We start from the raw sequence: 16,268 nt of genomic DNA on the forward strand, positions 1-16,268 counted from the left end.
GTGCAGTTTCCAATCCAGGAAGCGAGGAAGTTACAGCTGCATCAGGAGAGGGGCAGAATTGCCCCCCTATGTTCTCAGCACATAATGGCTTAGAAAGAGGCTTAGGCTCACCTTTTGAGATGGCCTGAAGACCATAGAAATCACAGAAAAATGAAAAGCTGTGGCAAAGACTAGCTTCGGTGAATACCTCCCTGACTGGAGTTTAACTTCCCTCACCCTGGACCAAGTCCAAGAACATAAGGAACTTGGAAGTCTGAAGGACATGTCTGAGTTAAACCAATGTGAATAGGTGGGCAAAAGTAGCTTATTCAAAGAACTGACCTTGTGTTATTTCCAGACATATGGAACACTTCACCTTATGATATACATATATATATAAGCTCACATTTATCCAGAATTACTTAGCTGTCCAAGCTGTCACTTACTGAGAATAATAACCAGAGGCACAAATAGCAGATCCATTCTGCTGCCTGGAAAATTCCAATAAAATTCAATCAATAAGGTCTGTATTAGAAACACACTCTTGAGTAGATTTTGGACAGAACAGCTCTGTGAGGGCATGTCTCCCTGCAGGATACAAAATGAGATATTCCACCTACTAGTTCATTTCTCTCTTTGCATCTCCGCTAGCTAAAGGGAAATCAAATTCCTCATGATAAATATTGTGACAAAAGCAATTTGAAGTTTGAAGAGTTCTTTGTTCAAGGAAGCTGCCAGCACCTTTAGGATCCTGCATGGAGACATCTTAGTGTTGCCTTCAAATGAGATAAGCCCAGCACCAGACAGGAAGAAGAATACCAGAGAATAAGGAAAGCAAAGGGAAGGAAGCTGTAGGAAATAAACAATTCACATGTCCAGATTTGTAACTTCACTCAGAATCACTGATAGCTAGCAAATGTACAGGGGAGAGCTCTGAGCTAGATACCACCTCATGCTCTCTTGCAGCTGCCATCTTCCATTGCTTAAAGAAAGTTGTGGCATATCAGTGTGTTCTCGGTGTCCAGAGCAGTGACAAGTGACACTGGCAGCTCCCATAGTCATTTAAAAATGAGCTCAGTGTCTACAAATTAAATGTCTTGTCTAAGCAAGTCACCTGGTGTAGTCGGTGAGGAAAGGAGATGTCTCCAGGTAGCAATTTTTACTGCACCCTAAGGTATGGGGATTGACTTTGGTTTTAAATACAGAAAAGTGGATGGAAGGACACCACCACCAATTAAAAACCCACTGTGACTATTTCATGTGGTAATCTATTTTTTCATTAAAATAAACTTTTAATGCTCTGTTTCCTTCATTTCCCACTCAACTGTAGAATCCTATTTGAGCCAAGCCATTAACCACTGGAACATTTTTCCAAGGTTAGATAATTCCTGGCAAAAAGGCTTTATTTAGAGCATGGGGGTCTGCCTGAAAACTGATGAAATTCATCCCAAGGTCACAGGCTTCATGCAGAAGCCATGGCGTGGTCTTAGCCATGTGGTATGGCCCATGAGTGTGTGAAAGGAGGGCAGGTGATCAGAATTGTCTTAACTTAAAAGCTCTTGCTGGTTCTGTTTTATCAGTTTTGGCTGATGGCCCTCCAGTGTATTTATACAGAGAACCACCCCTGCCGTGATTGGTTTTTTTAAAGCACCTTTGAAGGATGGCACTTAATGCAACAGTGGTTGTGTCCATAGCAGAAGACACTGCAAACACTGTCTTCCCAAGATAAAAAAAGTGTCGTGCTAAAGTCACTACTGTCGAGCACTTCTCACGGGGAGGCTTGAATCAACAGGCTGAACCTTTTGGCCCACCATCCTGCCTTCCCTCTCTTGTTCTTGCCTGGGGAGTTTCAGAACCAAAAGTTTTCTCTCCCTCCAGTTCTCAACATCTGGAGCCTTGAAAACATGATAGGGAGCTTGTAAACAATGATTTAATGAGATGGGAATTCCATTTTTCCCCATCCAGTGACAAGATTAGCTGTTGTTATTAATGACTTGGCTAATTCCTGAACCTGTCACCGATGCAATTACTTTTGGGGCTGTAGGCAGTTCAGGAGAAGGCAGAAGAAAAGCCCCATTAATGACTTTTTGAAGAGGTGCTGGTGGCATCCTGGCTGACAGCACAGAATGGCCACGGGGTGTGTTAATCAAAGCAGAGCAACAGGAATCGATTTCTCTCTCTCTCTTCTCTCTCCCTCCCTCCTCCTTGCAGAACCGTGAGCCCCGAACTCAAGTCCTACGCTCTGGGGGTGCTTTTTCTGCTGCTCCGGTTGCTAGGTAGGTACAAAAGTTGTATGTCCTTCTCTCCTAACCTTTGCTCCCTCATGGAAGACTCTTTTTTTAACATGAAGAAGTTGATTTCTAGTCCCTGTAGACCTGTCGTTGCCGTGAGTGGGGTCTGACACACTGGGGCCCAAGACCTTTCCATGAAGAATTTCACATCAAGGCTCCTGAAGGCACTTTCCCTGCTATTTTGTTGTGCTAATGGAAGAAAATGCAGTGTTGCATGAGAAATGACTGATTCTCCCATGGTCCCACACAACCAGTTTCTCTTCTGTAGCTGTAACTAACGTGTCAGCAGCTTGCAGAATTATTGCTGTATTGCATATTGCTGAAGTAGAGGGATATGGATTTTCACCCTCCTTTGAGGGACAGGACCTGTGTTACATGGTGGGTTTGCCCCTTCCTTTGGGTGTCACAGAAAGGAAACCAGGAAAATGAGACAGGCTGAGTCCTTGTATCCTCCTGTGGGTTAATATCCCATTAAAATGCACATGGCTCCTCCTCCTGACCAGTATGTGCTTCTCAGGTATGAATTAAAGGGAACACACCAGGCTGTTGTTCACATGCTGCTTGTTTCTGGGTGGAGTTTTTCTCTCCTCTGGAAGAGGTGGCTCCTATTTTTAAGCTCTTTTATTTCAGCTCATTAGTCTCAGTGATTCAGGGATGCTCTGATCCGTCATTGTGTGGGTCCATCTCACGCCCAGGGTTTCTGCATGTTGTGGGAGTGGAATTTACTTTTTTTAGCAGGGCACAGGGAGCACCTTCCCTGCATGGCTCCCTTGGTCCCAAAGGAATGAGTTGGAGACTAAAGTGCCATCTCTTAGGCTACAGCAAGACACTGGCAAGTACAGGACCGAAAATCCAGCAGTACCAGACATTGCTTTGAATAAGTTATCTCATTTTTTAACTTACTTTTTTAACACCTTATTCCCTGTTAGCTGAACAGGAAATGATGCTCCCAGACCAGTTTACAAAGCCAATTAGATGCCCATTGGTTTTGGTGCAGTACCTGCAGTCATACAAAAAGCTCCATCAAGTTAACTTACCCAGAGCTCAGATAATTCAAAGGGAAGTTTCTGGGATGACCTGGGTCAGCTGTGGTTCAAACCTTGCAAATGCAGCATTTTCTTTAGCTGCTGGTGCTGCTCCTCATGGATTTTGGCCTGTCTTCAGCTCTGACTGGCTGGATGTGGAGTGTCAGCAGGCAAGTGTGCAAGGGGGATGGCTGTGGGCTGTTGTTTCCAAAGGAAAAATACTTAAGGGGAGAGATTTTTCTCTTTCGTTTCTTCCTTTCAAAAGAGAGAAGCCTCTCAAGGATAGCAGCATCCTGAATTCCTCTAAAACCAGGCTCAGACATGTATGCTTAAGTTGAACAAATTTCTTCTTTTCATTCCAGTAAAGAAGCTGTAGTGAGACTTTAAACTCAAATCTTTATATGTTGCTCTGTCACTACGGGATTCCCATGAAATAAGACAATACATCCTGTAGCATATCAGCAAGGTAGCTGGAACGCACAGAAAATGAAGAGAAAGATACTTTTCCATGTGAGCAAAGGTACCCAAATTGTGCCCCTATCAACCTGAGGTTTGAGAATAGCTTTACTGATTTATTTTAAAAGCTTTTCAGTTCACCTTTAAGCTTTGACTTAAGAAGACAGTGGTAATAGCTGCTTCTCAAACCAAAGGAGAGAATTAAATGGAAGAGCTATGAGACCCGAAGGTGCAATAGTAGCTAATAGATTTCAGTAAGACAGAAGCACCTTTTTTTATGCAGCCCTACAGTTTCTGCAATGAAATATATATATATATACACATATATAAAGCAGAAATTTTTGCAACACTTTGCAGTAAGAGGTAGAACATGATTGACTCTCTCTAATATTCACTGTAATAACATGAAACATGACTGAATTCTCCTGGTATCCTCCTGCATGTATTATCTTATTTTATAGGAACTCTGCTGTGAGAGGGCAGCTTAACAATGTCTCCATATAAAAGCATTACGGCAGTTTCCCAGAGAAGAGAGTAAAGCAGTGCCATTGGAGCCAAAGGTTTGGAATGGAATTGTCTGGAATGGCAAAGAGTTTCAGGCCTTTAAGATCCTGGGTGCATCACTTTTTGGGTGGTGTTCACTGTGCATCCTAGAAGAGCCTCTGCTTACCAGGGCACTTCCTTAGGTTTCTTTCCTACAAGCTCATGTTGTTTGCCTCTTATTTTAACATAACAAAACCCCACAGTGTTCCAGGAGGAGTTTCTGGTGTGTAGTGCAACCCCTCAGCTCCCGTGTCTCAGGAGTTCTGGGCACCAAGTCACTCCTGTGAGTCTCTTGTCCTCTCCTCTGCTAAAACAACCTGAAATACTCACTGGTTGCTAAAGTTTTTCACATCCACATCCATGCCTGCATTCACATGGGAGTAGCTTTGCAGTTCAAGGGAAATAAGTCCTTTCTCAAGTCTTATGAGGAGCACTTTCCAGGCCAAATTGTCGTGGACACCAGGCAGGCCAGCTGAAGCCAGCAGGTGGGGATGGCAGCTCTCTCTGAAGTTCAGCCTGCAGGTCTCCAAAGCTTTGTGTCAACATGTCTCAGCGTGTTAACAAGTAGGGGCTCTCAACTCAAAGTTATGATCCAAATGCAGTTTTCTGCTATTCCAGAAAGAAGGTGGCTCCTCAGTCACTGCCACATTTGGGTGCTACCCCTGAGGTGCCATCCAGCAGCACTGGGCACACAAACTGCAGTCAGCAGCACAGCCTCTTGCTTGTTTGTGGCAGGAGCCCAGCTGAATTTTTAAAATCCAGGTTGAGTGTGCATTTATTCACAGGTTTCAACAAAAAAAGCATCTTTTAACTTAGGAGCAGAACCAGCCCAGCCTGGAATTTCCAGTCATTGAAATGATGAACAAAGAGCTGATGCTGATACTTTTTTCCAGAACGTAGACATGTTTTTAGATATGATGACTGAGACTAGTATTTCTAACAAACAGATTGTCTTGCTTCTTTATCATCTGGTTTATTTACTACATTTGTGCTATTAATGACTGGTTAAAATGAGCACCAAAAGCCCATATAGCCTTTCTTAATTCCTGCATTTATCAACGTAAAGGAAGATCAAACAAAATCTGCACAGCCCCAGTCATCAACAAAATAAAATAAAGAGATCTCAGTTACCACAGGGAAACAGTGAAGACAGCCAATTTATTTGTAGTCTTAGGATACATGTCGTGAATGTCACTACTTTGCTCGTGACAAGCTGAAGGAAGGTATCTTCTTTAAGCCTGGAAATCCAGGTTAATGATGAAACTGGATCCAAGATTAAACACTCTCTTGTCTAAAAACTGCAGTGCTTGTGTCTGCTTTCACAGGTATTTATAGAGTCTCAGGCATCACAGCACCTAGACGGATGCATTGATACTGTCAGGGGGGTGTTGTGCCTGCCTGCTGTTGGATTTCAGTAGATGCAATGCTCCTGTGTCTTAACCCACAGCAGTGACTTTATCAGTCAGGGGTTTTTTCAGGGTTTATTTGCTTCTAGCCTCTGCCCATAAATACAGCAGAAGGTAGAGAAATGGTTACATTATGTAGAATGTTCACATTTTCTTCCCAGTGCTGCACACTCGGTGCACGTGCGCTGGCTGGGGAGTCTCGAGCTGGAACGTGGATGTCCTAATCGCCATCAGGCTAATGGGAAATGGGGGCTTGCTGCAGTGTCCCTGTGGGATGGGGAAAAGTAGAGAAGAAAAACATTGCATTTATTAGTTAAAGGAGACTGGAGTGATTATTTTGCTTTAAGATTGCAGCTCTGCTGCAAACTATGATTGAGAAACAGTCATTGGTAGTCAGCTGCAATGGCTGTGGGAGAGTCCTGCTGTGATATTTCATTTAATGGCACTCTGAAATTTTCCCTTCTTTTCAGAGGGCATCTTTGACATCTGTTAGAGGCTATTGTTTCTTCTCCTTAGACCCAGAGGAAAGCTTTTGCTATGTCAGGGTACAGTCCAGAACTGGATCTCAGTGCCCCAGCTGTTTAGGTGCTTGAGTGTTGTGAGATCCTTCAGGTGAACACCCTAAAGTGCAGAATTGCCAGTGTTTAAACAGAGAGTGAGCTGCAAGACTGTCCTCCTCCTCTTTCATTCACCCCTCCACTTAGTCTCATTAGGCAAACAAGAAGCTTAATAAAAGCCACTCAAACTTGAGTAAGATCCTTGCTGCGTGTTGATATCAGCAGGAATCTCTTCTGTAGACATTAAGTCCAAGCTAAAAGCTCATCCACAGACTTCATTTAGGCTGATGTAGAACTTTAAAAATTAGAATCACAGGCTGCAGCTGGCACTATTAACCTTGATAAAGTACCCTCTTTCCACTCACTGCAGTCACGTCTTCTCTCTTTATCACAGGGATCATAAAAGCATGATTTGTCTCTCTTATTTTGGCAGGTTTTATCCCACCTCCGCTGATCTTCGGGGCCGGGATTGACTCCACGTGTCTGTTCTGGAGCACGTTCTGTGGCGAGCAAGGAGCCTGCGCTCTGTACGACAACGTGGTCTACAGATACCTGTATGTCAGCATTGCTATCGCCCTCAAGTCCTTTGCATTCATCCTGTACACAACCACCTGGCAGTGCTTGAGGAAAAACTATAAAAGATACATCAAGAACCACGAAGGTGGTCTCAGCACTAGTGAGTTTTTTGCCTCTACTCTCACCCTAGACAATCTGGGGCGGGACTCGGTGCCCCAAAATCAACCACATAGGACAAAATTTATCTATAACCTTGAAGATCATGAGTGGTGTGAAAATATGGAGTCTGTTTTATAGTGACTGTGGAGGGGTGAACTATATTAATAATACAAGGGTCCTTTTTAATAAAAACAAGGAGAGAGCACGAATGAAAGAAGAAACACAACTGCAAAACAGCAACGGCAACACAGGAAACTTTTGTCTTTTTCTCAAAGTCAGACCCAGCCAGGATTCTTGAGAACAGCATCTTTCAGTGGGATCACTTGTGACATCCTGCAGGGTGATGTGGAAAGCAGGGAGCCCTTGTGGCTGGGTACCAGCCCTTTTGATGACAGTACGAGCTTCCAAGGAGGGCATCTGCAGAGGTTCACCGGAGAGCTCGGCACAGGCTTGGGCACGAGGCATAGAGAAAGCCAGGTGATAACAGCAAGGTGATAACAGCAATAGGTTTTTCCCAGTTGAGATGAGGTGTGTGGAGCCCTGCAGGGTTGGCCAGGCTGGGTGCTGCTCCAACCTGCTGTGTCTGCGATGGCGAAGAGGGAGCGGTGCTGGAGTCCTTCCACCAGTCACACTCTGTCACCAGCCACGAGTCCACGATAAATACCTTGAAAGCTGCTGGAAACCTTCCCGGTGGCGAGCACTGCTGTCAGGGGTATCCAAGTCCTTCCAGCCCAGGCTTATTCGCAGATTGCAGCTTTGTGGCTGTCTGTGAATAGCTGCGCTCAAATCTCAAACCCAGTAGAGTTCAAGACATTTGCTCACACTTGCCAAACGTGCTGTCATTTTTAAAGGGGGATGAGTTCCAAATACTTATCTGTGTAGTCCTCTAATAAGATGTTTTTTAAAATTATTTTCAAATCTGTGTTAACCCTTAAATCGCTGACACTTTTCCATGAGGAGGATTTATTTATGCTAGTTTGGGAAAGGATCCTGTTTAATTCACCCAAACGTGATGTGACTCAAGGGGTTTGTTTAATCCTCTGCATTTTTATCCATACGCCTTCATTCTAATATGCTACCAAGCCAATGAAGACACATAATATGTTTTTAAAAAAGAGAATGAATGCACTGTGTCTCTATAAAAACAATTGTCAGTTGAAGAATTATAGATAATATGATGATTTACATAATATAGTTTTTTCATATTCTATGTGACTCAGTGAATACATATATATGTGGAGAGGCTGTTTATGTTCTCTCCAGTTTTTAAAGATATATATATATATAATTTGCAATCTAGAAATTGTGTGGTGGATGTTTTCTTTAAAGTAAGTGTGTGTGTGTGTGTGTGTGTGTGTGTATGTACAAGATGAGAGGGATACTGACCTTAATCCTTCAACCCTCACAATTGGTATTTTACTTTTCACCTGAGCAATTCCACTGACTTTCAGTGGAAGCTGTGTGAGGAAGATGGAATAATCTCCTCTCCTGGATGCCGCATTTTGCTCTTACACGTGGGAATAGTGTTCCTCTGGAAGGCTGGGTAATGGGAGCAGAGGCTGGCCAGCACTGAGCAATTCAAACTTCCATTCAGCTCCCCACAAAGCATCCATGCAGGAGCAGATTTGGCTTGGCTCTTGCAATGCAGTTTTACCTAAACCTGCAGAAACCGTGGGGAAACTTTCATCTGATTACAAGAAGCGTGGGGGTCAGACTTACTTTTGCATGCATATTTTTGTTTTCCAAAACATTCCTGCTGGGAAGCAGTACAAATTGGTGGCATTTGATGAGTTTTTCCCCAGGAACCAGACTTGTTTCTGATGGACTAAATGTCAGAAGGGTTTTAAGGGTTAGCATCATAATTAAAAGTTCCTTTTCTGTGTGAATTTTGAAGCTGTTGTGGACTTGAGGATGTTTAGAGAAGTAACCTGGCGTATTGAGTCAAATGCTGGGTGTCACTTCCACACAGGTGGCAGAGGGGCTGATCTTCCCCAAGTCCTTGTCCATTGCTGGCAGTGGACACCCCAGAGCTGGCACAATTACAGAGGGTTAATAATTCACCACTCGTGTTCAGCACCTTTTTAGCAGACTTTGCTCTTATCCAGGCTTTGCAACATGGGTGTGGTGCATCAAACTGCTCCCACCTGACTGACTTTACATGTGTGTTTGTAATTTATGCACAGAATTACATGTTCAGCAACAATAAGGGCAGGAAAAAAGGGTGTATCAAATAAACTCCACTGTGCCAAATACTCGACAAATGTTGTAACTGCAGATATTTAATTCCTGGGTTTCAGCCATGTTAAGAATCACTCAATTGATGAAGGAGTTTAAGGAAAAAAAAGTATTAAGCTATGCAGTGCCATTGTTGTGTTGGGTGGTAAATGATGCTTTTTAGACCATTACATGGGTTTAGTATATCCTGTCTGCTACAATAGAGATACTGCATCCATAAAACAATGAATTCAAAAAAGGCACAGGGTGCATAACTGTCTCATAAAATATATATAATTGTCAAGTATAAGCCTTTGAAATCATTCTATACAGTTCTCTTCATTCTGCAGATTTATTACTTAGACTGCTGTCTTTGCAAATGTTAGCTCATAATTTTATACTCTACACACACTTTCAGACTAGAACACAAATGTCACAGAATAGAACCTTTCTAAAAGCCTGATTGCTTGAAATTTCATAACCCCTTTCACAATTTCATGATTTTCCCCTCTGAAAGTCCAAGGTGAAGGAGAATAGCATGCTGATTGACATGAGGTAAAACAAACTCCCAGCATTCTCAAGCTGTGGTTTGTTGGTACAGTCAAAAGTCCCCCTTGACTGGCGTTATAGAAACAGGGCACATAACATTTTCTATTTTATTTTTCTTTACCTTTTTCATTTGTTCTCTTAGTTTGTGTGGGAGATGCAGTTGAATGAGGTTACTTAGTTATTTTTAAGCTGCAACTTGGAACTCCTGCATGATTGTTATTTTATTTCTTTTGGTAATGGAACTTTTGAAAAGCTTTCCCCCCCGCCCCCAATGCCACGCTTTTTTTTTCCCTGGTTAGGTCTGATGCCTGCATCGTGAAGGGTTTTGCTGTCAGTGCTTTGGTACTGATTTAAGAACGGAGCTTTAGTTTAAAGAAAATACACAGACCAAACCCTTCATCCATACCAGCAGGCATTTTGGGTTCAGAACCACAAGCCATTTTTGCCTGAAACCCAATTTTTGTTATAGAAGAACAAATGAAGGGTGTCAGACATCCTTCTGCTTCCCAAATGGCGTTATGGGCCTTCACCTGTCAGCACTTCACCCCCATCCTGCAACTGCCTTAACCGTGCAGGAAGCTTAAAAACAAGGATGGAGTTAGAAAGATGCCCATTCCCAGGAACAGAAACGGGCGCATGGTCTGAGCTGTGTGGTCCAGATCCAATGGTGGATATTGTTCCTTCATATTCAAGGGCATTGAAATTCAGGGGTTTGTTGAGGCCTCAGTCTCAGCAGAAATGTTATTCTGGTGTTTCCAAGCACTGTGTTCCTGCGTGGCTGTCTGCTAAGGAATGGGACGTTTGGAAAAACAAACTTGAGATTCAGCAGTCTCTCTGGGATTGACCAGTTGCCTTGCATGACTTCAGGTTGGGGTTTCCTTTCCCTTGCACAGATCCCACTTTGGCATAGCCCCAGTGGAATCAAAAGGGGACCCCAATCTAAACCTGGTGCAGATGACACTGGAATAATTTTCTTTGCATCCTTGTTAACAAGGTGATGCATTTCCAGAAGCTTTTTTCAATACATATAGAAATCATCCATTTTTCTGGCTTTGCCCAGCACATCTTGGATGTAGAGTGGGACTGAAAAGTCCATCACTTGAATTATCACTTGAATATCACAAACCTTGCATTCTTGGCAATTCAGCTAACAGTGACCTTCCTCTGCCATTCCCCTGTGAGATGCACTGAACTCCTCAGTGCTGCTATTGTTAATTGTGGTTGGGTCTCACCCTGCTCAGAAGGTGAGAAGAGAAAGATGCAGAGAGGAATTAGCTTCCATTATCTGAGTTAGCTATGCTTCAAAATGCTTCCAAATTGAACTGATGGTCTGCAGACATTTGGAAAGTGATTGGAGTATTTCCAAATGGCTGAGATGCATTGACTTCTTTTTCCTGGCAAAAAAAAAAAAATTTAAGGGAATGAATGAGATTTGGACCCTCTCCTATCCCCATCAGAGTTTTGTGTTCATCACATTGCAGTGGAGGCAATGTGCTTAAGGTTCACCTTTGTGTCTCAGACAGACTCACATTTTTTCTCAGTAAGTGAGGTCCTGGGACACAGAAAGGCAACTCCATCTCACAACCAGCAGTTTCACTCCACAGCCAACCCACAACAACCTAAAGTCTACCAGCACTGTGAAGCTTTAGCCCCCCGAGTCAGCCACAGCTGTTGCTGCCATGTGAGAATTTGTCTCAGCTGGGTGTGTTGGGCTTGGTATTTTCTTCAGACTTGGGCGTTCTTGGTGTGATGTTTGCTTTATTCTTGGCAGGTGATGTGGGGAGTTGTCAGTGTAAAAGACACATGCAGATGCTTCACTGGACTGATGTGATAACAGCTTTGTTCTTTATTCACAAGGGTTTCCAGACTTACTCCTGCTCTGCCTTTAAACGCCGCCGTGCTCATCTATCCCCCTAATTTCATGTGAACTGTGTTTGCAGACAGGAGCAGGTTTGTTGTTGTTCTCTCTCTAGATCTGATTAATAAGTGCAAAGCTCTCAAGCTTCCTGTGCACAGGGCAGAGCACCCCTGATTACAAGAAGTAATACTGACCTGTTCCCGTTTGCATTAGAGGTTCTGGCTTTTCTTACCTAAATCTGGGTTCACCTCTCTCAGCATCCCACACTGCTGCTGTGACTCACCTGTTTTGTTGGCAGCCAAGCTAATTGCTGGGAACATAGGTAGCAGTTTATTAAGATGGGAACCTTTGGTGTGAGCCAGGTTCAGCCATGGTTATCTGGTTGAGATTGATCCAAGGCAGAAAGAACATTGTAACTGAGCCACTCAGTGTCCCTGAAAGGATTATCCACCCTTCTGTGCTCCTGGATAGCCCTACCTCCACCAGACCCATGGTTTGTGGGTGTTTCTTCCAAACTGACCGTCAGCTTCCTTTCTCCAGCCACAGTTCTTCCTTCCCCTGATGACAAAGCACAGCTTGGCTATACCAAGCCAATACAAGGTAGCAAGAATTACTGAGTGGCATTTAAATTTGCCTGGGATGCCAGCAGGTCTCACTTAATTTTACATATGTTCAAAATATTATCATTTGTTCTGCTTATGTACCCTAAATCTATAACTTCTAGGCTGCAAACGATGTTTTCTATTATTCCATTGACATTTCTAGCTAATCTGAGTCTTAATACAATTGCTTTGCTGAAAAATGGCCTTTCAGCAGTTCTTAGACATGAGGTACTTCTTTATTAAGTAGTGATGCCAAGTAAAATCTTTGGCCATTGTCTGTTCCCTGACTCCAGGGGAGCAGAGGGAAGCTCTGCCTGCTCAGATGCAATACTGCTGTTTCCTGGGGCAGAGTTTGAACATGGACTGCTTTTCTTTCATCTTCAGTCTTGCCACAGCTGCTTGGCTCTGAGCTGCTTGGTCCCAGAAGGACACAGGGAATTCAGGAGAAGCCATGTGGATGCAATCCATTTAGATGGCTGCAAAAGTAGGACTTTAGGATGTTTGTAGTGTTTATGTTGTTTTGCTTGTCAAAGCTTTGCTTCAGTCTGTATTTGTTTGATGAATGGAGTGACCCCAGGGAATGGGGTCTTTGGGATGGGACGAGTTTGTGATGTTTCCCCCACTTTATATTTGGATTCAGTGTGGCAGAGCAGGGTGTTAAACCCTAAAAAGGAAAAGATTTGTCATACCCTGAACAGTTTGTAGTGCTGGACTTGTTCTACACAAAGTTGGTGTCTGCATATGGCAGAAAGCAATAAGAAACTTGTTGGCTCCAACTCAGCAAATAATTTATAGCAACTTCATGAATGAATTTTCCCTTTTATTTCTTCCTTGCAACTTGCTGAGAAAACCAAGAAAATGCCTCCAGTGTATTTGCAAGGTCGTTTCTGCATATCATCTGTGGTCTGGAGGAGTTGGAAAAGCTTTCTTGTAATTCATACACAGGGATTTGTTCTGGATGGACATAAGACTCACAGGGGATATTTCTGCTCCTTGAGTTACCTAGGCTGGAATTTTCTCATTAGTAAAAATATTTAGTTCAAAAATACGTGATTAGGAATTGAGTAAGAGGATCCTTGCTCGGTGCCAGTGGGCTGAGCGCCGCTGGACACACAGTGCTCCAGGACAGCCAAAGTGCTGGCTTCCAACTCCCAGTCCACTTTCCAGGAACATTCTCTCACAGATGCTTGAAATTCTCAGCCTCTCCCAGTGTTCCTACTGGTTAATGCACTCATTTGAGTAATTACTGAGAGCAAACACCAGAAGGGTATGAACCCAGACAAAACCAGATGGGTATTGAGGTGAAGCAGGTGGTGTAAATTTTATTTGCGATGTTTGCACAGCTCTTGGATCAGAAGCAGAAACCTCTCGGGCATCAAGAGAGTTGCATATGGCCTAACATATCTTAGTTCTTCCCAACTGAATTGCCCATGGGTGGGACAGCAAAAGGCCTCTTCCCCTGCCACGGGTATCTCAGCTCCCGAAAGCCGTGTACTCTGACATCGCACAAGTACCAGTGCATTTACCCCTCAGTGCAAACAGTGCTATATTTTTGGTGCCTCACAACTCTAACTGTGAACTTGAAGAAATGAGCCCTGTTCTTCACCCGTGACGCTTCCTGCCTGATCAGAGGAGGAGGATGATCCCTCTTGGAGGCTCACAGCTGTTTTCCTAAAGTCTTACTGCAGCACGACCATACGGTGCTCTGTGATCACGGGTGGCCTATTCCCTGTGCTAGGGGTCTGCAGCTCAGCCACAGCCCCACGTTGCCTTCATGGTGTTTTGGTGCAAAGCGTGGTGAGGAGGCTGCACATGACTGCCCCTGACAAGTGCTAAGGGCTGCCAGTGGTCTGTGACCACCAAAGTTTTGGAGTCTCCGTGTTAACGTATGAAAGCAGCTTCCCTCACCTGCTTTTGGGAAGGAGCCATCCCAGAGCAGGTTCAGAGGGAAACTGGAGCAGCGCTGGGACCGCACAACAGGGAGCTCTTGGTTCACTTTGGTACCACATCCGTAGGGAGGAGGGGGTGGGATGGAGCAGGGGAAGAGCTGTGACCTTCTAAAACCCATAGTGCCTACCACTGCAAATGGAACGCTGTGTTGTATTATATTATACGTGACTACCATGTAAATCAAGTACAATAAACGTGGTGTTCGTTAGGATTTTGATACAAGTCAAATGCAGTCTGCAGAAATGTTTTTTTCCCTGCTGTATGTACTTATATCACATTCCAGGCACGGGGACATTTGGAGTCATGTGAGCTAGCAGTGCATAAATGGCAATAGATGGGGCATGTTTGCAGTAAGGCTGTTTTTAAATTCCTTTTGCCCTGTGCAGATGAGACACACGAGCACCATCTGAAATCAGAGGGGAGGGAGTGGGGGCAGTTGACACAGGCAGGAGGAGAGCAGCTCTGGATGTGGTGTGTGAGCAGAAGCGACTGCCCAGCCAGTCCTTGGCCATGCCTCATGCATGGTGGAGAAACAGCGAGGTTTTGGTTTGGCTGATCTCTCTTTGCTTGTTTTCCTCCTGCAGGGGTTGACCAGCAGCACATGCCCTGCCTGTGTAACCTGGTTATCCCCCACCCCTGACAGCCCTTAATGGCAGCTACAGATGAGCAAACTCAAGAGCTTAAAATTCAAGGCAGATTGGGAAAGAAGTTCTGTTCTTTAACCAGCTGGCTCCTCTGTGTCTCTGGCAGAGATTGAGGGGCTTGGGGTTTTAGCTAATGAGAGTATTAGGAACTGACTTTGTTCCTTAACCCACTCCCTTATCCATCCTTCTCTTTCTCTGTGGTGTAAATAAAGAAAATAATGCATTTTCATGAGGCAGGCCTGCCATGTGCCCTCCAAATCCTGATGCATCTCTCAGCAGGGTTGTTGGTGGGAGTTTCTCTGGGCTTCAGAAGCTCAGGACTTCTCTGACAAGTGCTTGCAGCTGGTGTGTGGATGTAATCTTCCATCAGTGCATGGAGGGTGCTTCCACACTGGGTGTCTTGTTGGAGAGCAAGACCACCGCATGCGGTTTGTCACAGCTGTGGTTCAAACCTCACCTGCAGAGCCCTGGCTGTGGCAAGATCCACAGCACTGGAGAAGTTACTTACCTGCCTCTGTACCAGACCAGTCTGTGGTGTTTGTCCCTCATACCATTGCTGTCCTTCACAGTCACCTGGGCAGAGCAGCATTTGTGGGTTGTGGAGAAGGTTCTTCCTGCACAGAGCATCTCCACCAATAGTCTGGAGCAGTGCGTGGGACCTGCATGAGCCCACGTGCCACTGCCCCTGCCTCGGGCTGGGGGTCACTGTTTTCCTGCAGTGCCCGAGGGAAAGTGGGCCTCAGAAAGGTCTTTGAACTGTGCTGGTTTGACTGCTGGTAATTTTTCAGATGTTTAGCAACACTTCCAAAGTAAACCAAAACCTGGTTTGGAAAAGGAAATGTTTCACTGTACAATTGACTTTAAAGAAAAAGAAAAAAAAGAGAAAAAAAGAAAGAGAAGCCACATGCTCGATATATTTTGAGTACTGTGTTCTGTATTTTTGCAGCTTATATTTTCCAGATGAGCAGTTTAGAAATATGTGATGTGAAATACATACTGTAAGTTTGCTGTAAATGATATTAAAAACACTATTTTCATTCTTGTCCTGTCTCACTGGATGATCTCTTTGGTTCTCCCAGGCTGGCTGGCTGGGCTGGTGTTCTGACTGTCCCAGAAAGTTTTCAGTCTCAGTAAAAGCAGGGTTGAGAGTTCAGGTTGGAGGTTCTGATGCTGATGTTGAAAGATTGCTAGAAATGACAGTGAGGGTGACTGTGTTCTGTGCATGTGCAGTGCCTTCAGAGGGGAGGTCCAGTGAAGCAGTGGTTGTGACAGAGAAGGTTAAGCAGGTTTGGGGGAAGGGCCAAGATGAAGTCTAATTAATGGAGAAAGGAAGGAGAGAACAAGGGCATCCTAGATTCTTGCACGACAGAGGAACTTGAACACCTGGAAGACACTAAAATGAGGAGCTCAGAAGGAACATGATTTGGGCAGGAAAATGCTGGATGTGTTAGGGGTGATGAATGTGTCTCATACTCTTTGAGTCAGTTCAGCTGTGGAGGAAAAAAAAAACCAGCTTTTA

At 44.2% G+C, this 16,268-nt stretch overlaps 1 protein-coding gene across 1 annotated transcript in view; it reads left to right on the forward strand.

Moving 5' to 3' along the window:
• Positions 1-15,791, forward strand: part of SLCO3A1 (solute carrier organic anion transporter family member 3A1) — a 137,382-nt gene extending 121,591 nt beyond the window's left edge. Inside the window, exons 9-10 of the mRNA XM_042039192.1 lie at positions 2,191-2,255; positions 6,691-15,791. Coding sequence (XP_041895126.1) covers positions 2,191-2,255; positions 6,691-7,070 — 445 coding nt within the window. The 3' untranslated portion in view covers positions 7,071-15,791. The remainder of the gene's footprint in view (positions 1-2,190; positions 2,256-6,690) is intronic.
• The last annotated feature ends 477 nt before the right edge of the window (positions 15,792-16,268 follow it).

Source organism: Corvus kubaryi, unplaced genomic scaffold (assembly GCF_017639235.1).
Source record: "Corvus kubaryi isolate FWS band 111438036 unplaced genomic scaffold, C.kubaryi_AGA036_p1.0 37394, whole genome shotgun sequence".
Classification (NCBI taxonomy): Eukaryota; Metazoa; Chordata; class Aves; order Passeriformes; family Corvidae; genus Corvus; species Corvus kubaryi.